Source organism: Myotis brandtii, unplaced genomic scaffold (assembly GCF_000412655.1).
Source record: "Myotis brandtii unplaced genomic scaffold, ASM41265v1 scaffold4, whole genome shotgun sequence".
Classification (NCBI taxonomy): Eukaryota; Metazoa; Chordata; class Mammalia; order Chiroptera; family Vespertilionidae; genus Myotis; species Myotis brandtii.
Window position 1 is genome coordinate 4,307,668 of NW_005365371.1, and position 23,320 is coordinate 4,330,987.

Below are 23,320 nucleotides of genomic sequence, written 5' to 3' on the forward strand. Positions count from 1 at the left end.
TCACACTGATCCCGGTGCTGGGAGCCTTGCTGCTCCGCTGATCCCGGTGCTGGGAGGCATATTACCCTTTTACTATATAGGATAGAGGCCTGGTGCATGGGTAGGGGCTGGCTGGTTTGCCCTGAAGGGTGTCCTGGATCAGGGTGGGGGTCCCCACTGGGGTGCCTGGCCAGTCTGGGTGAGGGGCTGAGGGCTGTTTTCCGGCTGGCGAATGACTAAAGCTTCCAACCGCTCCTTGTTTTCTTTTCTTTTTTTTTTATTCTGGGCCAGCTTTAGCTCTGAGGCCTTGCTGCTGAAAACATCGATACAATGTTGCGGTCCGAGCCGGGCTGAATGGAAGTCGGTTTCTGGGGTTTTGTTTAGCTTCTTATTTGCAACATAGTACATAGTTGCTTAGAGTTGCAGCTGAGAGGCCGGCAAGTGAGGCGGGGAACGTTGGAGTTCGCAGCAAGCAAGCCTCATGCTCGCTTCAGTGCCTGGCTGCCGGCCGCCATCTTGGCTGACAGTTAATTTGCATATACTCACTGATTAGCCAATGAAAAGGATAGCGGTCGTACGCTAATTACCATGTTTCTCTTTTATTAGTGTAGACTAGAGGCCTGGTGCACGTAATTCGTACAGTGGGCAGGGGGGGTCCCTCAGCCCAGCCTGCCCCCCTCACAGTCCTGCCCCCGACCGGGAATCAAACTGAGTTCATAGGTCAGTGCTCAATCACTGAGTCACACTAGCCAGGCCCCATTACTATCATTTTATATTCAGTTGGTCAGTGTGTGTTTTTTGGCCATTGTGAGTCTCTTAAAGTTGGCTCCTGTGTCCTTTTGACATATCTCATAAATTTTTGAGCACTTGTATACTTTCTGGCACTACAATAATAATCCAGATTTATATTATACTTCCTCTGCCCCAGCTCTGGAATCAGCCATTTCTTTTAAGTGTAGAGTAATATTTAGAAACCAAGATCTGGGTGCTAGAGGTGCTCATTGCTACTGAGATGCTATTGCTTCTAGACTCTCTAAGTGGAGAGAGCTAGGAAATAAATATATGTGTGTGCACACTTTTAGATATTTGTGTGTGTGTGTGTGTGTGTGTGTGTGTGTGTGTGTGTATCACCATCAGTTCATACAAATACCTCTGGTTTCTGTCTGTCACTATGGATTCAAAGCTATCTCACTTTGTCTCTCTCATTACTTGTAACTTCACCAACATGAAACCTAGCTCTAGTTACCCACAACATATGTACTTACTTGATTAATTTTAGAATAATGACAAAGCAGTTTCAGAATTTCATCCCTCTGTGAAAAACAAATTCAATAACTAAAGTACAGTATTTGTGTAGTTCTTTTGTTTCTCATCTTACACAGTTAATGTTTTCCAAATTTACTTTTGGCTAATTCCTTTCATTCTGGTTATGTTGATTATTTGTAATACAGTTAGGTTCATTTATTATTGTTTGTATTTCAATTTGGATTTACTGTACAGTAAACCCTCAATTTTGTGGACCTCAATTTAATGGACTCCCCAGAAAGTAAGACGTTGGTTATCTGCCAAGGTAGGAGAAGGGATCTTAGGGTTTGTTTTTTATTCAGACTTTGAACCAGTTCTTCATTTTTCCACTCCCCCCATACCCTGATAGGTATTATTGCTTTCAATTCTTAAGCCTTTCTGAGATCCTGTAGCTTGCCTTTTGGCTTCCGCTACTGCTGGCTTAGTTTCTGCTCTTTTGGCCTGCTAAGTCTGTTAATACTCATTCATGTGCTTTCTTCTTTCAAAAATAGTATTGCTCTCATCTCCTTTTTCATTTTCTTTGTCCTTGAGTGTTTTTACCTTTTTAAAACCCGTGTTTGTCATCTTAATGGGATTTAGAGAGGGAACTGAGGTAAACCTGTGTTTAGTCCCTGCATATTGGGAAATGATTCTTGAAACTTAGTTTATTGTGGGCAGGTATAGCAAACAGGGTCATGTTAGAGTATGCATGATTTTCTTCTCAACTTTCACTGTGGGGAATTCCTAGAATTCCTTGATCATATAGGATTTCATTTTGTCTGATAGTCTAGTTCAGCGGTTCTCAACCTGTGGGTCGCAACCCCTTTGGCTGTCGAACGACCCTTTCACAGGGGTCACCTAAGACCATCCTGCATATCAAATATTTACATTACGATTCATAACAGTAGCAACATTACAGTTATGAAGTAGCAACGAAAATAATTTTATGGTTGGGTCACAACATGAGGAACTGTATTTAAAGGGCCAGAAGGTTGAGAACCACTGGTCTAGTTGAATTTTATACGCTCTCTTTATTCTATTTTCTAATATATATTCCTGCGAATATATCTTTATGATCTATATTTATTTAAAGACTTTTTTACTGGTTTTTAGAGAGAGGAAGGGAGAGGTAGAGAGAGAGAGCAAAACATTGATGTGAGAGCGGCACATCAATCAACTGCCTCCTGCATGCCCCCTACCTGGGATCAAGCTCACAACCTGGGCATGTGCCATGACCTGGAATCAAACCGGCAGCCTTTCAGTGCACAGGATGACACCCAACCAAGGCACACTGGCCAGGGCTTGACCTAAATTTTTTTTATTGATTTTTTCAGAGAGAGGAAGGGAAAGACAGAATCATCAATTTGTTGTTCTACATATTCATGCAGTCATTGGCTGACTTTGTATGTGTCCTGACTAGGGATCGAACCTGCAGCCTTGGTGTATCTGGACGATGCTCTAACCAACCAAGCTACCCGGCCAGGGCTCTTTATGACCTAAGTTTTAGGGTGCAAATGTAACTTTTCTTTTTCTTCTTTACAGCTACATCCAGATCTCATTATGCATCAGAAAGATGAAAAAACAGAGGAAAATTCTATGGAGAAAAGGAATCCACTTAGCCTTTTCTGAGAAATGGAATACTGGGTTTGGAGGTTTTAAGAAGTTCTACTTTCACCAGCACTTGTGCATTCTGAAAGCAAAGTTGGGAAGGCCAGTTACTTGGAGCAGGCAGTTGAGGCATGTCCAGTGCAGAGAGAAGGCCCTTCAAATCCAGCAAACTTGGATCCAGGATGAACCCCTTTTTGCTAAGACAAAGTCGAATGTGGCTGCTGAAAATGTTAGTACTCTGTCCTCTAAAGTGAAAAGAAACAGCACTAAACACTTAGTTTCCTCCTCAAGGACCCTCCTGAAACTCCAAGCAGAGAATTTGCTGTCAGCAAAGAACTCTGACCATGAGTTCCGCGGAGAGAAAAATCTCTTGCAGGCAGTTGCTGACTTACCAGCAAATAGTGTTTTAGATCAGGCTATTGGTCACAGACCTAGGACGGAGCTGCAAGCTTCTGACTTTCCCATGAAGTTCAATGGGGAGAGCCAAAGTTCAGGTGAGAGTGGCACAGTTGTGGTCACCTTGAGCAACCATAAGAGAAAGCGCTTTTGTTATGGCTGCTACCGAGGGTTGGAGCACCACAGGAATAGGGGACCTCTGACTCCAAAAAAGTTCCAACTTAACCAACATAGAAGAATAAAAGTATCTCCTCTTATGATGTATGAGAAATTATCCATGATTAGATTTCGGTACAGGATTCTCAGATCCCAGCACTTCAGAACAAAAAGCAAAGTTTGCAAGCTAAAAAAAGCCCAGCAAAGCTGGGTGCAGGTCACTGGGGACCATCAAGAGACCCTTAGGGAGAACGGTGAGGGTGGCAGTTGTAGCCCATTCCCTTCCCCAGAACTTAAAGACCCTTCTTGTCGGCATCAACCACACTTCCCAGGTATGGACAGCAGTACTGTGATGAAGGGAAAGAACTCTCATGTGCCTGATGGCTGCACTAAAGGAAGCCCTTTCTTGGGCAAGGAGCTTAGTTTAGCTGAAGCATTCCCTGACCAACAGAATGGCAGTGCCACATATACCTGGGACCAGTCACCCTCTTCCCCTCCTAAGTGGGAGTTTCCAGAGCTAATTCATGACATCCCCTTACCAGAGCATCATTCTAGTAATGTGTTTATCTCAGAAACCGAAAGAGAAAATATGACTCTTGGTCAGGAAAATCGGACAAGTACTGTCAATGATGACACAGTAAAATTGTCAGTGTCTGGGGCAGATCAATCTGTAAGTAATGTAGATGGGCCTATGTCCGAAGAGACTGTTCAGAAAGAGAGCTCATACCAGATGGATGAGGATGGATCTCTCAAACAGAACATTCTTTGTTCTAAGTTGCTGGACCACCCTTACTGTAAAAGTCCGCTGGAGGCTCCTCTGATGTGCAGTGGAGTCGCACTAGAAAATCAAGTGGGAGATGGGAAGAACAGTCAAAAAGCATCTCCAGTGGATGATGAACAGCTGTCAATCTGCCTTTCTGGTATGCACTCTTCCTTTATTCTCCCTCAACCTCCAGCCCACACTTGCTGTCCATTATCCTTTCTAGGATGGTGTTTTTCCCTTCCACACATGGATTTCTCTTTAAACAATTAGACATTCTTCTCGACATTTGTTTTTTATATTGTTTTATTATATAGACGTCCCATAGTTTATTTAATTCTTGATTGATGGACACTTGTGGTGCTTACAGTTGTTTTCTTCTATCAACAATGGTGCAGTGAAACTACTTCTTTATAATTATGCAAGTGTGTCTGTAAGTGAAATTCCTAGTAGTAGAATTGATGCTGGAAGAATACATTTAAAATTTTAAGAGAATTGTTAAATTAGCGTTCAAAAAGCTGAACCAGTTTACACCTGTTAAACTTTGTCAGTCTTACAGATCATGAGAGTTTTCACTTTAATGTTCAGTTTTTATTTATTTTTTATCAAACATTTTTTAATACTATTGAATTTCTTGGAGTGACATTGGTTAATAAAATTATATAGGTTTCAGGGGTACAATTCTGTAATACCCCTGGGGGACGTCATCAGGGGTATATCATCCGTATATTGTATTGTGTGTTTACCACCCCGTCATAATTTGCATTTTTTAGTTTAAAGTTTAAACATTTTTGTCTATATTTGTTGGCCATTTTTTGTTTGTATATAACTTTTCTTTGCCTATTTTTCTATTGGGTTATTTATATTTTATTTATTTAATTACAAGAAGCTCTTATGTACCAGGCAGTGTGATAGTTCTAAGAATGTAGCATTAAATACTCTCTGAGGGTAGGATACACTGATTCTTACCTTCATAGACCTTATCATCATTCTAGTTTTAAAGATGTTAAATTTTAATTATAAATATTATAAGAGTTTAAGTTTTTCTCTCCCAAAAGATGAAAGCCTCGACTTTGTATATGATATTTTTGCTTAACAGAAATTTTCAGTTCTTTCATAGTAAAATATATCTGTCTTTATGGCCTCAAGTTACTGTGTCATGTTTTAAAGCCTAATTGTTAAAATCTACCCCACAAAATCAGTTGGCATAAACATTTTTGGAAGACACTATGATAGTATCAATTTTTGACCCATTCCCCTTATTGCAATTTATCCAAGATCTAAAAGAGTACAAATATATTTGTATGGGAACATTACTTAAGACAACAAATGTTTCTATGGAAGTAAAAGTTATGGCACATCCAAGCAATAGTATACTATGAAGCTGTTAAGGAATAAATTTTATCTGTATTTTGATACTGAAAGCTGTATATAAAGTAAAAAAGCAAGTTGTAAAATGATGCCATTTTGTTAAATGATACATATGCACATATGTAGGATAAGTATGTGTATATATGTGTCCACATATGTATAAGATATATCTTGACAGATATATCAAATTTTTATAAATGGCTTTTTCTGGGGAGTTAGGAGAGTTACTTCTTGGTGGTCTGAACACTTTGTTTGCCCAACAATTAAATCTGTATAAAAAGTTCCCAGACACACACGCAAAAAACCTCTTCAAAGTACAGAGTCCTAGCAAATCTTTAAAAAACCTATTTCTGTCATTTATACTGTCTAGAAGAAAGACAAATTTCCCTACCGTGAGGTTAGCAGAACCATGATACACAAATCTAAAATAATATTTACCCACAAATACCAAATTAATTTATACATATAGATGTAGCACTTCCAAAAACAATAGATACATTGAATATGGCATATAGTAAAACTGTAGCATGATGTGAGGAAGTAGGAACTTTTATAGAATTTACATTTATTCACATTAGTGATCTGTATTGTAATGCATGAAAAGTATGTTAAAAACACATGTGTCTCTCCATACCCAAAACTAGGAGGAGAGTTTGGTAAATCAGAAACTGAGAAACTCCCAAAAGGCAGAAAGTGGAGGGAAGGCCCAGAGCATAGCCCAGCAGCAGAAGGAAGATTAGTGTAGGAAAATGATGCAATATCAAGTGAGTCCCATTTCTGGAAGATGGAGGTAGAGAGGAAAGCAGAGACCTATGATAAAAGACTGAGTAGGGGAATCTCAACACAAGTATCTCTCCCTGCCTGTGCCATATAGCAGCAAGTTTTTTATGATATCTGCTATCAAGCCGAAATCCTCGCCCCCTTGACATACAGCATTGATATTCTAACCAGAGATTGATGGGGAGAGAGGACATTTCCCATCCCCCCTGCTCCAATACTGTAACACTTGGCAAGAATGAGGAACAGTGATTTCCAGAAGAACAGTTTTTGGAGTTCTTAGCATCTGCACCATATTGAAAATAGTTCAAGGCAGAGCAACATCTACTGCCCATCATAGCCCTCCCTCCACCCTTCAAGTTACCCAAGTAGACATGAGCCCAGAATCTATCACCAAACATCTGAAGAAAGCCAACACAATGAAAGATAGATTTAACAAATAAAAGAACTAAACCTGAGTAATCAGGATTAATAGAGCCATTAGGATAGTCAGTATAGTAGATGCTCCCTTCACTGACTTCTATAGCATTAGCCAATTAAATCCCATGGTATGCTGAATGCTGCCTCTTTTCTAATATAACTGTACATTATGCTCATTGCAGTGGGCTTACATATTTATCAACAGCTGTACTTACTTCAATATACTTACTGCTTCATAATTTTATTCATTAGTTTAAATGAAATATGAGTAAAGAGAAAGTTACTCTCTTCAAAACCAAGTTGGATGCTTTGCAATGACAGCTGTGAGTTGCTGAAAAAAATTAATACTGAGTTTTGCTTGTACAAGATAACTTTTTAAAAGTATGTTTTTGTTGATTTTTTTAGAAAGGGGGATAAAGATAGAAACATCGATGAGATAGAAACCATGTATACCTTAAAAGACTTGAGGGAAGATATGAAAATCTAGGGTTCTGTATTAGCTACTGTTTTGGAAGGAAAGAAATTCCTATGTCACAACATTCTAGAATAGATGGATTAAAAATTTAATTAGGAACAAGTAAATACATAAAAAACTTGTACACAATGTTCATAGCATCATTATTCATAATAGTCAAGAAGTGGAAACAACCTAAATGTTTATTAACTGATGAATGGATAAATAGAATTTGGTATATCTACACAGTGGATTATTGTGTCATAAATAGAAATGGAATACTGATATACAGTATGTTTCAGTGCGGATGAACCTTGAAAATGTACTAAGTGAAAGATGCCAAACAAAAAGGCCACATACTGTAGGATTCTATTGATTTGACATGTCCAGAGTAGGCAAATATGTGGAGATAAAAAGTAGATTAATGTTTGCCAGGGGCTAGGGAGAGAAGAATGAGGAGTGACTACTAACAAGTTTCTCTGTGGGGTAATGCAAATGTTCTGGAATTAAGTGATAATGGTTGCACAATTCTGAATATATAAAATCATTGAATTGTTCACTTTAAGAGGTTGAATTTTGTGGTGTGTGAATCATAGTTCAGTAAAACTTAAAAAATAAGTACAAAAGACCATTTTAATAATCAAGCATCATGGAAAACTCAAGCAATAAAAATGTATCAATCTAACTTCATAAACATTAAAAACTTGTATATGTATATAACAAAACTCTTAAGTGAAAAGTTAAAGTTTTAGACATGCAGTTGTCCTTTGATCCAGAAATTTGACTGTTCTGGCAACCAATAAAACAATGATATGTCAAAGGTTTAATTACTTAGAGAACTAAAAATTAACTTAAATGGACATCAGTAGGGAATTGGTTAAAATCTGGCATATCCATGTAATGGACTACTAGGTTGTTTTGAATTGACTTAGGGAAAAACATGTATTGAAGGAAAAAAAGCAGATTCAAGAAGAGTAAATAGTCCTAACCGGTTTGGCTCAGTGGAGAGCGTTGGCCTGTGGACTGAAAGGTCCCAGGTTCGATTCCGATCAAGGGCATGTACCTGGGTTGCAGGCACATCCCCAGTAGGAGGTGTGCAGGAGGCAGCTGATCGATGTTTCTCTCTCATCGATGTTTCTAACTCTCTATCCCCCTCTCCTTTTTCCTCTGTAAAATATCAATAAAAAAATATAAAAAAAAGAAGAGTAAATATAGTGTACTATTTGCATGTTTAAGAAAAACATGTTCATAAGGGTGTAAAGTTCTAAAGTAATTACAGGGTAATTGCCACTTTATTTTAAAATGTTTATGGTCATATGTTAGAAAAAAACATTAAAATTGAAGCTTTTTCCTGTTTCAATACTATAAAAATATTCGTTCCTACTTTCTTCTAGACCAGCCGTGGGCAAACTACGGCCCACGGGCCGGATCCGGCCCGTTTGAAATGAATAAAACTAAAAAAAAAAAGACCGTACCCTTTTATGTAATAATGTTTACTTTGAATTTATATTAGTTCACACAAACACTCCATCCATGCTTTTGTTCCGGCCCTCCGGTCCAGTTTAAGAACCCATTGTGGCCCTCGAGTCAAAAAGTTTGCCCACCCTTGTTCTAGACTATTAATGTGTCATTTTTACATTTAGCCATTTGGAAAAAAAGATGGATCCCTACCTCATTCTTTTTTTTTTTTAAATATATTTTATTGATTCTTTACAGAGAGGAAGGGAGAGGGATAGAGAGTTAGAAACATCGATGAGAGAGAAACATCGATCAGCTGCCTCCTGCACACTCCCCACTGGGTATATGCCTGCAACCAAGGTACATGCCCTTGACCGGAATGGAACCTGGGACCCCTGAGTCCGCAGGCCAATGCTCTATCCACTGAGCCAAACCGGTTAGGGCCCTACCTCATTCTTTACACCAAGATGAATTCCAACTGTGAATAAAATATTTGGTCACTGGTTCTATTTAGTACCATTTATTGATTGATTCATCTTTTCCCCAGGGTCATGAGATGCCACCTGCCATTGGGTCTGTTTCTGTGCTAGCACTATTCTGCTTTAATTGCTAGTTAGTTGACTAGGCTCTCTGTTTCTTCTCTTGACCCTTATTCACTGCTCCCTTTTAATCCTTAAAAGTTTATAGGAATTTCTCACATTTTTGTCTCAAGAGGAATTTTGTTTTGTTTTTTAATTAAAAAAAAAACATGGCTTTTAATTGGTATTGTATTACATTTATAGATTAATTTAGGGAAAATTGCATTGATTGCAATATTTGTGTTTTCCTGTCTAAAAACAAAGAATTATTCCATTTATTGACCTGTGTGTCCCTTATAGAATTTTATAATGCTTTTTACTTAGATTTTGCACAATCCTTAAGTTTATCCTTATATTTCATTATTAAAACATTTTTTTAAATTGAATTTAATGGGGTGATATTGATTAACAAACTTACATAAGTTTTAGGCATATACAACACCTCAATACCTTTTGATTTCTGGCATGTGCATTATATTTGTTGGAGAACCAGGTGGTTGCATTTCTTATGTGCATAACACAATCAGCCTTTTTCCACTTTTAGAATGGGATGCTGTTTCAAGAAAAAACTGTCCAATTTAACTTCTAAAATAATACCTCAGGTTTTATTTTTTAAATTATTACCTTTTGTACTTGCGGGATGGACTATAATTTGAACTGTAGTTTTTTGTTATTTTGTTTTTTCCTAACATTTTGTCCTTTGCTTCTTGGTCACATTGAAATTTTAGTACTTTTTAAAAATATATATTTTATTGATTTTTTACAGAGAGGAAGGGAGAGGGATAGAGAGCTAGAAACATTGATGAGAGAGAAACATTGATCAGCTGCTTCCTGCACACCCCCTACTGGGGATGTGCCTGCAACCAAGGTACATGCCCTTGACCGGAATCGAACCTGGGACCCTTCAATCCGCAGGCTGATGCTCCATCCACTGAGCCAAACCGGCCAGGGCGAAATTTTAGTACTTTTGAAGTAAAAGAAATTGTATTCCAAATGCACTTTTCCTTTTTGGTTCATTAGTTTGGTGATAACAAGTGGGTAAAGAATAATAGGCCTGGCCAGTGTGGCTCAATTGGTTAGAATGTCATTCCCTGCACTGAAAGATTGCTGGTTCCATTCCTGGTCAGGGCACATGCTCAGGTTGCAGGCTTGATCCCTGGTAGAGGGTGTGTAGGAGGCAGCCAATTGACATTTCACTCTCACATCGTTTCTCTCTCTCTCTCTCTCTCTCTCTCTCTCTCTCTCTCAAAATCAATAAAAAATATATTTTTAAAAAGTCCTCAATTAAAAAAAAGAATAATGGATTTAACCTTCATTTTAAGTCTGTTTTCTGGGTAATTCTTGGCCCACCCGTGTTAACCCTTTGGGTCGTATTAAAATTGGACATGGGTGTCGTACTGGTCGGAATTAATTTCCATTGAAAGAGCAGTGGTACATAACATGCAAGATTATGAAGGATAAACAAGATTTATTAATTCTTTTTTGGAACTACGTCACTACTAGTAGAATCAGTACAAACGTTATCACTTTCTACATCAGAGGCAGTATTCAAGCTGCCAAAATAAAACTCTTCATCGTTACTTTCAGGTCCGCAGTACACGTCTTTCGGTAACTTTCTTTTTGCCATTTTGGAGTATTATTTTGAAATATCTTAACAAGCGAGAATGCCTAATTACAGTTAAACGTAATTTGGAAAGCTTTATTTGAAATTCTGCGAAGTATCTCCGAAGCTTGTCGATTTCTTCACTCTCAAAAGGCGACTGACTCGCCACGGTGTTTTGCATGCCGAGTGTGGAAGGACCGCGTTTGTTTATATTGAGTTTCGATATCTCCGATTTGTCGGGGCCATGTTTTGGTTCGTGACAAGGTTGCTTAGACACTTAAGAGCTTTCAGAGAAATTATGAACTGATACATGAATGAATAGAGTTAAGATTCGTACGGTTCCTTGCTGTGGTGGCTGAGAGCAGACATACGACCGGAACGGTAAAAAAGCTTTGGTGGCTGAGAGTAGACAAACGACCGCAAAGGGTTAAAAGGGAAAGGTGCAGTGAACAAAAGTTGTAGGGAAAAGATGATGGGTAGTTCTTGTTTTGGAGGTGGCATAGCATAAGAGCTAACTGCTCAGTGTCTGTTGTCGTTTGACCTGCAGTCAGTCTTAGTTCTGACATATGCTAGTTAGGGATCCTTGGGAAAGTTACTTAACCTCCCTAAGCTTCCGGTTTCCATTTGTAAAATAGGGATACTGTCTAACACATAGGGTGTTTACAAGGATAAAGTGAGATAATGCCAGCGCTTGGCTTATGGTCCCAGTGAGTAAATGGTATGCATCAGTGAGACGTTGTCATCTAAGATTCTCCTTGAAGATTCAGGTAGGGCCTTTCTATGCATTAGAAATCCATATTTATCATCTGAAAGTGAAAACAAAAATACAGATAAGAGGGGAAAAATATAACAACTTAATATCCCCCAAAATATTACCATCCAGAAATAACAGTGTTAACAGGGACACCTCTTTGCCATGGTACTTGTTTGGCATTGAAGTCCCTACGCCCTAGATAGATGAGCCTGCTTTCTTATTTGAGAAGTTTCAATTAAGGTTGCTGGGCCTAAACTGTAATCTTTTGTTATTAGAATTATTTTTATACTAGAGGCCCCGTGCACAAGATTTTTATACTAGAGGTCCCTCAGCCTGGCCTGTGCCCTCTTGCAGTCTGGGACCCCTCAGGGGATGTCCAACTGCCGGCTTAGGATGTCTACTAAGCTGGCAGTCAGACATCCCTCTCGCAGTCCAGGGCTCTCACAGTCCACGACCCCTTGCTCCTTACTGCCTGCCTGCAGCAGAGGCTCCCGCCACTGCTGCTGGGCTTGCCAGCTGAGCCCGGCTTTTAGCTGAGCTGCTCTACCCCTGTGGGAGCACACTGACCATCAGGGGGCAGTTCCTGTGTTGAGCGTCTGCCCCTTGGTGGTCAGTGCACGTCATAGTGACCGGTTGTTCTGCCATTTGGTCGATTTGCATATTATGCTTTTATTATATAGGATAAAATGTCTTCCTTAAATGCAGTTTCTCAGATGTTGGGATTCTTTATTTTCTGTTTTGGGCCCATTCTCCCTTGTATATACAAGGCTATAGTTAGATAACTATAAGATATGACATAGTAAATGTTGTAGGTAAATATATGCTCTATTCCTTCTTAGAAGCCCCAAATCTCTATCTCCTACTCTGATTAATCTGGATCATGGGACCTCCTTTTTTTTCCTCTTCCGTATGCCTAAAGCCTAGATCAGCCGTGGGCAAACTACGACCCGCGGGCCGGATCCGGCCCGTTTGAAATGAATAAAACTAAAAAAAAAAGACCGTACCCTTTTATGTAATGATGTTTACTTTGAATTTATATTAGTTCACACAAACATTCCATCCATGCTTTTGTTCCGGCCCTCCGGTCCAGTTTAAGAACCCATTGTGGCCCTCGAGTCAAAAAGTTTGCCCACCCCTGGCCTAGATCAGGACCAGGCATAAGCAAACAACTCTTTGCTGTTTACTATACCTTGACCTTTGTTCTTGTCTTAAGCCTTTCCAATTGGGAGCCACTCCGATGAGAGACTAACAGGAAGAAAAATGGGGTTTTCACACCCTTTTTTTGCCCCTTCCCTATACAAAACACTCCATTTCCCAGACAGTCACTTTGTTGTGGTCCTTCCTGTTCATTTTGTGTCGATGGGTAGCAGAGGCCATTCTTAAAGTTAGAAAGGGAGCTAAGTAAAATGTCTATTGTCCTTATTTTTCCCATGTTAACCTAGTAGACTTAACTGTCAGACTGATGGTCAGCGAGGCTGTTGCTCTCCCCATTCAGCATCAGTGAGTAGCACAAGTCACGCCTGCACTTTTGTGAGCCTCTCAGCCTTTCTTCAGCTTCTTTGTATTTACTTAGAATAATGTCCTGGTTTTATTTCCTAGGGCCTTTTTAGGTATATTCAGTGGGTCATTTTGGAAGCCATTAAAATGCATATACATGTTACCTAAATTGACCTGAAGACTATTCTCTATTCTAGCCAAGAAGTCATCCTTAATTCTGTTTTCCTTCTTAAAATATGCTACTTGCTGTTATTCAGTTAAGTTTACTTCATAGTGTTTTTCAGATTATAATAATGCTATCAAATTGTGTATTTAAAATGCCTTCGAATTTGTCCCTTTCTTGGAGATGAGAAATTACACACCTTTACCAAATGATACTTTGACAGCAGTCTCAACAATTCATTCCCTCTAATTGTGATTTAAATATATGTATATTTATATTATATTTGTTATATTTAATATATATATATATATGTTTTTTATTGATTTTTAGAGAGGAAGGGGGAGAGAGAGAGACAGAAACATCGATCAGCTGCCTCCTGCTAGCCCCCTATTGGGGATCGAGCCTGAAACCCAGGCATGTGCCCTGCATGACCAGGAATTGAACCAAGGATCTCTGGGTGCGTGGGACGATGGTCAACCAACTGAGCCACACTGGCCAGGGCTCTAATTGTGATTTTTTAAAAAATAATTCCTTCAGTTACCAAATGTGATAGACACATTTAATCAGGTAATTAAGCCCTTTACTAGTATATTGCACTCTTTCATCAGAGATAGGATTCTACTGCAAGGTTAAACTACTAAAAGATGTCTGTCTTTAGTTTTAGCTAGCCATTTCCTAACAGTGCATTGCTAGTTTAGAAATCCAATGTGAAACATCTTAGAACATTTCTCTATGTGGAGAGGGTCTGATTCATTTTATTTTTTTCACAAAACATAACTTTTAAAAGATTTTGTTGCCCTAGCTAGTTTGGCTCAGTGGATAGAGCATCAGCCTGTGGACTAAAGGGTCCCGGGTTCAATTCCCGTTAAGGGCATCTACCTTGGTTTCAGGCTCTTGCCCAGCCCAGGCCCTGATCAAGGCTCATGCAAGAGGCAACCAATCGGTGTATTTTTCTCACATTGATGTTTCTGTCTGTCTTTCCCTCTCTCTTTCACGCTCCCTAATAATGGAAAAATATCCTCAGGTGAGGATTAACAACAAACACTCTCTTCTGCCAGCATCAACCTATATGAATCAGGAGGTCACTGTTCTATTACCCATCCGGGCACATGCCCAGGCGTGCAGGAGGAAGCCGATCAATGATTCTCATCATTGATGTTTCTGTCTCTCTCTTCATCTCTGAAATCAATAAAAAAATATTTTTGAAAGATTTTGTTGTTGTTAATCCTCACCCCGAGGGGGGTAGTGGGGGGGGGGGAGAGAGAGATCTAGGTGAGAGAGATACATTGATTGATTGCCTCCCGCACTTACCTGCAACCCAGGTATGTGCCCTTGACCAGGAATTGAACCCTCGACCCTTTGGTGCATGGGCTGATCTCTAACCAATAAGACACACCAGCCAGGGCAAAGATTTTTTAATAGTATGATATATGTAGTACTATAGGTTAAATATAGGTTAAGTATTGGGAGAATGACTGCTGAAAATGGTTTTTCCACCTTAATCTTTCTTTCTTTATTTAAGGGTTCCTAGATGAGGTTATGAAGAAGTATGGCAGTTTGGTTCCACTCAGTGAAAAAGATGTCCTTGGAAGATTAAAAGATGTCTTTAATGAAGACTTTTCTAATAGGTTTGTCAATGATGCTTAAGTTAAGCCCTTGACAATAAAATTTAGCATATATGACTTTTTTCTTGATTAAAAAAAGATGCTTAGCAATAAATTGAGTAGAACTCATGTTTTTAATCTTCTATTTCAAAATCTTTCTGTTTCAGAAAACCATTTATCAATAGGGAAATAACAAACTATCGGGCCAGACATCAAAAATGCAACTTCCGTGTCTTCTACAATAAGCACATGCTAGATATGGATGATCTGGCGACACTGGATGGTCAGAATTGGCTGAATGACCAGGTTAGTGTATTGTAGGTTCTCATCATGGAAAAGTTGCAGAGGATGTTGGACAACAAAATATAATAAATAACTTCTGGGTTGGCCTCACAGTTATCTTTTGGAATCAAGGATTCTTTATTCCTTACTGAAGTGACTCATTCTCTAACCCCACTATCCAAAAGGTTTGATTACTGTTAGCAGTATCAATGTGTTATTCATTCTGAGTGGGATGTTCTAAATTGTATAGGGTTAGTAAGCTGGTTTTATGTTGGCTTCTTTATAGGTCATTAATATGTACGGTGAGCTGATAATGGATGCAGTCCCAGACAAAGTAAGTGAAAACTTACTCTTCTTTAGGAGCAAGAGTCCTTGTATATTAAAAAGTGTTGTTTTTAAAAAACAAACACTTTATATAATTATTTGATATCACTTGGATTTTTTTGAAAAGGATTAATTTTATCTTGATCAGGTGCTAGGTTTGGGCATACGTTCTACAAAATCACTTCTGCATAAGAAAGTCATGATGCTGGTGTTTTCCTGCTTATTTGTTTCAAAGTAGATATGGTTGTTGGTATCTTTTTTTTTTTTTTTTAATCCTCACCACAGAGGATATTTTTCCATTGATTTTTAGGGTAAGTAGAAGAGAGAGGGAAAGACAGAGAGAAATATTGATATGAGAGAAACACACAGATTAGTTGCCTCCTGCAGGGCCTGACCAGGGCCCAGGCCAGGGAGGAGCCTGCAGCCAAGGTACATGCCCGTGACCGGAATCAAACCTAGGGCCCTTCAGTCCACAGGCCGATGTTCTATCCACTGAGCCAAACTGGCTAGGGCTGGTTGTTGATATCTTGAGAAGGCTTTTTCTTAGTGGAAGATGCACAAAAGGGACTATTTGCTTTAAGCTTTAAAATTTAACTTAGTTTTACTATCTTTTAAAAAGTGGTAAAGTAGTATTCAGCTTCACTTTATTTTGGATTAATCTTTGATACTCAATTCAAATACAAACTAAATTATAAAATGCCCTTAAGAGCTTAGTTACATATTAAAACTATTCTTAAAATGTAATATATTAATTTCTTTCTGAGTACTCAAATTGTTTAGTGAGCAGCCTTTGATTTCAATGAGCAAAACTTTTCGAAGTACTTTATAAACTTTTGTAAGTCTGATAGTTTAAACAGGTAATGTAATGAATCTCAGATTGCAACACTATTTATGAAAATAGACAAAATGTCATAACTTTCCACTTAAAATCACAAATATGTTAAGTATTTTAAATTAGAATCATAAAGCTAATCTGTCAGATTGCATTCCAGATTCTGATGCATACAAAGTTTGAGACTCACTGCTCTAGAAATAGCTACTGTAAGCTCTTTTAAAAACCAATATCTTAAGCTACATGGTTCTCAAAATATATGTGCATCAGAATCCTCTGAAAAGTTTATAAAACCAGATTGCTGAGCCTCAACCTCAGAGTTTGTGCTTCAGTAGGTCTAGGGTAGAGTTTCAGAATTTACATTTTGGCAAGTTCCCAGGTGATGCTGATAATGCTTGTGTTCTGGTGACCACATCCTGAGAACCTCAACAGGAAGAGAACAATTTTATCATTTCAAGTGAGTCAAAGTTATTGAGGAAACACTTAAGACCACAATTGTTTACTGTCTCAGGTGGGCTGATACTAATTTAGAAGCCAGAACTCCGAAGCCATGTATGCAGGACATGATGCTCCATATGACTAGAATAATTCTTTCAGTGCTAGAAATGATTAAGCTATGGCCTTTTTATAGTTGTTATGACAACAAGAATTCCCAAATTCACATTCTTCATAGGAGGTTAGTTTTGTAATCCATATCCTTTTAGTCCAAGGATTACCTCATTATACCTCATTCTTTCATAGCCTCTTTTAACTTTATCACCTGATTTGGAGAAATCTGTCAGGTTGCTTGTCTACTTGATTGGATTCAGGTAATCTGTTTACTGTCCATTCAAGTTCTAACTTATGAGAACCATGCAATGTATTTTTTATATTTTGGTTATTATTTTAAAGAAGAGAATTCCCCTCACCTTTTTGTTTATCTTATATTTAAGGATTTTAAAATTTCCCTTTTTTTTTAAGTTAAACCTGGGCACAGTCTAATATAATCTGGGTGCTTGTATTTGATGTCTCTTCTAGGTTCACTTCTTCAACAGCTTTTTTCATAGACAGCTGGTAACCAAAGGATATAATGGAGTAAAAAGATGGACTAAAAAGGTATTCTCTTTATTCTAAATTTGAAATGTAGATGATAATCCACTTTGAGTGGAAGTATAAGAACTTTATTACCAATGTGATGTTAAGTAGAAACAGACTTTAATGTGAAAGTTTTTTATTGTTTCTTTTAAATCTTGTTCGAAAGATAAGACCCTAGTAAAATTGAGTCTTTCCACTTGATTGGAATGTGCTATAACAAAGCACTGGGCAGAAAGTTAATGGTTTGTACTACTATTAGCTTAATGTACAACTTGGACAAGACAGTTTGGGCTATAGATTGCTTATTTATCAAAATGATAAATCAGAGTAATCCCTAAAATCACTTTCAATCTTTTTTGAAATATATATATTTTTATTGATTTTAGAGAGGAAGGGAGAGGGAGAGATAGAAACATCAATGATGAGAATCATTGATCAACTGCCTCCTGCAATACCGCCTGCTGGGCATCAAGCCAGCAACCCTGGCATGTGCCCTGACTGGGAATCGAACTGGCAACCTTTTGATGCAAGGTACGACATCCGACCAACTGAGTCACACTGACCACAGCTATTTTTTGATATTTTGACAAAATTACCAACAAGTTCAAATTTCATAGTCATAAGCCTAGAGCAACAATTTTCAACCTTTTTCATCTCATGGCACACATAAACTAATTACTAAAATTCTGTAGCACACAAAAGAATATGTTATATTTTTTGCCTATCTGATTTTAAAAATAACTATAATTTTGATTCATTAACACCAGATGGCTATTGTTGTGTTGGCTGCTGTCATTTTTTTATTTGACAGTCTAGGGGAAAAGAAGTCAGTGCTCTGACTAGTAAGTATTGCATGTTTTAAAAATTCTTGTAGCACACGAATTGAAAATAGCTGGTCTAGAGATACTATAACTTTTTACTTTTTGTTGTTGTTGTTAATCCTCACCCGAGGATATTTTTCCATTCATTTTTAGAGAGAGTGGGAGGGAGAGAGAGAGAGAGAAACATCAATGTGAGAGAGACACATCAATTGGTTGCCTCCTGCACATGCTCTGACCTGGCCTTGAATCAGGCCTACAACCCAGATACTTGCCCTTGACCAGGAATCGAACCCGGACCCTTTGGTTCTTGGGTCAATACTCTAACCACTGAGCAACCAGCCAGGGCATATAACTTTTTACTTTTTATACTGAATGGGTTAGAGAAATTAAGAGTAAATCTTAAGAGTAGATGGAAATAACTTTTTGTAAAGTACAAAAATACCTGATTGAACATTACTATTCAAGGCATCATTAGTAGTGCCAACATATATGAAATATGGTTGAAGAGTGCAAGTCTGAGGAAGTAGATATAATGAATTTAGAAATCAGACCTAGGTTCAGATCATAGTTTAGCCACTTACCTAGTTGTAAGACCTTGGGCAAATTACTTAATTTAAAAAAAAATTATTGATTAATTTGAGAGAGAAACATTGGTTTGTTGTTCCACCTATTTATGCATTCATTCATTCATTGATTCTTATATTTGTCCTGACTGGGATCGAACCGGCAACCCTGGTGTATCAGGATGATGCTTTAACCAACAGAGCTACCCAGCCAGAGTAAATTACTTAACTTTTATAAGCTTCAGTTTCCTTATCTGTAAAAAAAGAATATGAATAGTATTTACCTTATTGTGAGGATAAATGACATAATGCATGTAAACCACTAGGTACATGGTAAACACACAGATAGTCATTATCTATAATAATAAAAAGGTAATATGCTAATTAAACCAGAAGTCATTCCAGATGTCTTTCCTGACGAAGCCAGAGAGGGAGGGAAGCCAGCCCGGGTTCCGGGTGCCTGCGGGCAGCTGGAGAAGGGAAGCCTGGGTTCTGGGTGCCGGAGGGAAGGCGGTGCCGGCACCTGGGGGAAAGAAGGCCTACTCTTGCACAAATTTTTGTGCATCAGGCCTTTAGTCTATAATAATGAAAGTATAATATGGACATTAGACTGGACAGCCAAAAGACCTTCTGGACGTCATTCCAGACAAACTTCTGGACAAAGCCGTGGCGGCGGGGGCCAAGGCAGAGGCGGTTAGGGGTGGGCAGGCAGGCAGATTGGTTAGGGGTGATCAGGCAGGCAAGGCGAGCAGTTAGGGGCCATCAGACAGGCAAGGCAAGCAGTTAGGGGCCATCAGACAGGCAAGGCAAGCAGTTAGGGGCCATCAGGCAGGCAGGCAGAATGGTTAGGGGCGATCAGGCAGACAGGCAAGTGGTTAGGGGCGATCAGGCAGGCAGGCGAGTGGTTAAGAGCGATTAAGCAGGCAGGATATTTTTTCCATTCATTTTTAGAGAGAGTGGGAGGGAGGGAGAGAGAGTGAAGTGGATCTGATCCAGAGATGTAGGGCCTTGAATCTGTGTTTTGAAATTTACCCATAATGTATAGGAATCTATAGAAGGGTTTTAGGTGGGACATCATCCAGTTTGTAGACTAGCAGCACTGATGAATATGAATGAATGTGGGAGCAAAGTTGATGTGGGTAGAACAGCAGATTGATGGTATTGTTTATAAAATACATTTTTATTGATTTCAGAGAGGAAGGGAAAGGGAGAGAGATAGAAACATCAATGATGAGAGAGAATCATTGATCAAATGATTCTCTGGGGATTGAACCTGCAACCCACACATGTGCTCTTGACCAGAATCGAACCTGGGACCCTTTGATCCGCAGGCCGATGCTCTATCCACTGAGTCAACCCAGCTAGGGCTTGATGGTACTTTGGGATAGAATAGTAGCAGGAGATGGGAGATGTACACAAATAAGAGTGTGATCTAGGAAGTAAAATTAACAGGATTTGGTGATGGATTGGTTATGGGGATGGAGGAGAAGGAAATGTGAAAGATGACTTCCAAGTGTGTGGCTTATACCACCGGAATGGGCTATGGTGGTGTTTACATTAGAAAAAATTGAGGACAATTAATAGGGGATTGGTCAAATAAATAATATACATCCGTTTAATAGGATGCTACTTAACCAGGAAAAGTTATATAGATAAGGAAAAATGATCATATGTAATGTGGAATAGAGAAAGGTTATAAATAGCATGATAAAATACCCTGGAGATATTGTGGGTTCAATTCCAGACCACTGCAATAAAGTGAATATCATGATAAAGTGATTCACACTAATTTTGGGGTTTCCCCATGCCTGTAAAAGTTATGTTCACATTATACTGTAGTCTGTTAAGTGTACAATAGCATATGTCCTTAAGAAAACAGTACATGCCTTAATTAGAAAACACTTTATTGCTAAAAAATGCTAACCATTCAGGCCTGTTGGGAAATGGCACCAACAGACTTGCTCAATGCAAGGTTGCCACAAGCCTTCAATTTTTTTGTTTGTTTTTTTAAAAAAATATATTTTATTTATTGTTTTCAGAGAGGAAGGGAGAGGGATAGAGAGTTAGAAACATCGATGAGAGAGAAACATCGATCAACTGCTTCCTGCACACCCCCTACTGGGGATGTGCCCACAACCAAGGTACATGCCCTTGACCGGAATCGAACCTGCGACCCTTCAGTCCGCAGGCTGACGCTCTATCCACGGAGCCTAACTGGTCAGGGCATACGCCTTCAATTTGTAAAAAAATGCAATATCTGCAAAGCACAGTAAAGTGAAGAGCAATAAAATGAAGTATGCCTGTACACTCATGGAAAAATAAACACGAGAGAAAAGGACTAAAATCAAGTATGCAAGTCATTTCATTAAATAGAATGAATTAAGTTATTCTGTCTTCTGGATCCTTTCAGATTGGATTAAGTCACAAAATTCATTTTTATGCTGTATATAAGAAATAATATGAAAAAGAAAGGTTGAAAATAAAGCAACAGTTAAAGAGGTAGAAGGCAAATGCAAATCAGAAGAAGGAAGTCACACACACATAAAAAAAGAACTAGCAGTATTAATAACATTTGAGGTAGAATTTAAGGTGAAAAGTAAACTATGATAATTTCAATATATAGAAACGTAAAGATTGATAAAATAATGATAGCGGGAGACCTCTCTCATGGTTGGACAAATCTAATAGATTAAAAAAAGATCATAAAAAAAAAGAATACAACCAATATATTTGGTTTAATAGATATATACTAGATCTTTATACCTCTCAAAAAGAAAATATACATTTATTCCTTTAAGAAACATTTGTAAAAATTGATTGTATACTTGGCAACAAAGTACATATATTATTTATTTATTTTGTAAAATATATTTTATTGATTTTTTACAGAGAGGAAGGGAGAGGGATAGAGAGTTAGAAACATTGATCAGCTGCCTCCTGCACACTCCCCACTGGGTATGTGCCCGCAACCAAGGTACATGCCCTTGACCGGAATTGAATCTGGGACACTTGAGTCCAGAGGCTGATGCTCTATCCACTGAGCCAAACCGGTTAGGGCTACATATATTATTTCTTGATCACAATTCAATCTAATTAAAATAAATAAAAAAGTGGTTTAAATCTTAATAATTTGAAGATTTTATAGATGCACACGTTACTAGATATAACTGTTGGGTCCAAAAGAAAATAAAAAAGTAACTTATATACAAACTGTCTAGAAAGGGATGGAAAGGGAAGTACATCTTACCAACTACTATGAAAAGCTGTTTTGAGAAAGTTAATGGCCACAAATGCCTTTATTATTAAGGAAAAAATGAAAAATAGAAGAATTAAGTAAAATTAAATTACAGAATGACTAAGGATTTAAATGCAACAAAAATGAAATAGTGAAAGTAAGAAGAGAATCCATAAGAGAATTTTTAAAAAACAATGTCAGGATAGTGAAGTCTATTCTCTATACAACTTAAAACTCAGATGCTATAAACAAAATTAATTCAATTACATTAAAAAGAAAAATAATTTTGCATTTAAAAATAGGAGCAATGTAAAAGGACAAATAAACCGGGACAAATATTTGTAATTCATATCACAAAACTAATTTTCTTTTTGTCTTTATTGATTTTAGAGAGAGAGAGGAAGGGGAAGAGAAAGAAAGATAAATTTGTTGTTGTACTTATTTATGCATTCATTGGTTGATTCTTGTATGTGCCCTGACCAAAGATCAAATCCCCAACCTTGGCATATTGGGATGATGCTCTAACCAACTAAGCTACCTGGCCAAGGCCACAGAACTAATTTTCTTAATGTATAAAGGGCTTTTTCTACAAATCAATAAGAAAAAGACCCCACAAACAGAAAAATGGGTGAAGGATATAATTGAAAGGTTTAAAGTAAAGAAAAGCTTATCATTGGGTTCTGGATATAAGTCTTCTGTCAGATCTGTTTTGTGATTGTTTTCTTTTAGTCTGGCTTTTTTACTTATTTTTTTAACCATGTCTTTTGATGAATAGAGATTATAAATATTGATGAAACCTAATTTACCATACTTTTTTCTTTTATAGTTCTTGATTTGTATAACCAATCTAAAGCGTTATAGCTTTTAGGTTTTATATTTACATCTCTAATATATCTAAATTTTTGTGTAAGACATGAGGTAGAGATCAAGGTTCTCCCCCCCCCCCATATGAATATCCAGTTGTTCCAATGTCATTTGCTGAAAAGACTTCTCTTTCCCAGTTTAATTGCTTTGGCAACTTCGTAGAAAATCAATTGATCATATATGTGTAGGTCTATTTCTGGACTTTATGTTCTCTTACATTAATCTCTTTATTTGTTCTTATGCTTATATCATTATATTATGCTAATATAATGTTCTTTGCATAAATATTAGAATCAGTTTGTCAATTTCTGTTTTTGGTGTGTGTTTTTTTAATTTGCTGAGTTATTATTGGTATTGTATTTACTTTGTATGTTCATTTGTGGAGAATGGCTACCTTGACAATATCAAATCTTCCAAACCATGAACTGGCATATTTTTCATTTGTTTGGGACTTTAATTTTTC

General features: G+C 37.9%; 1 protein-coding gene across 1 annotated transcript in view; it reads left to right on the forward strand.

The window, feature by feature from the left end:
• The window catches only part of SENP5 (SUMO1/sentrin specific peptidase 5), a 64,921-nt gene that overhangs the window by 23,361 nt on the left and 18,240 nt on the right, over positions 1–23,320 (forward strand). Inside the window, exons 2-6 of the mRNA XM_005873169.2 lie at positions 2,806–4,343; positions 14,781–14,886; positions 15,030–15,168; positions 15,431–15,478; positions 17,318–17,395. Of these exons, the coding sequence (XP_005873231.1) occupies positions 2,837–4,343; positions 14,781–14,886; positions 15,030–15,168; positions 15,431–15,478; positions 17,318–17,395 (1,878 nt within the window). The 5' untranslated portion in view covers positions 2,806–2,836. The remainder of the gene's footprint in view (positions 1–2,805; positions 4,344–14,780; positions 14,887–15,029; positions 15,169–15,430; positions 15,479–17,317; positions 17,396–23,320) is intronic.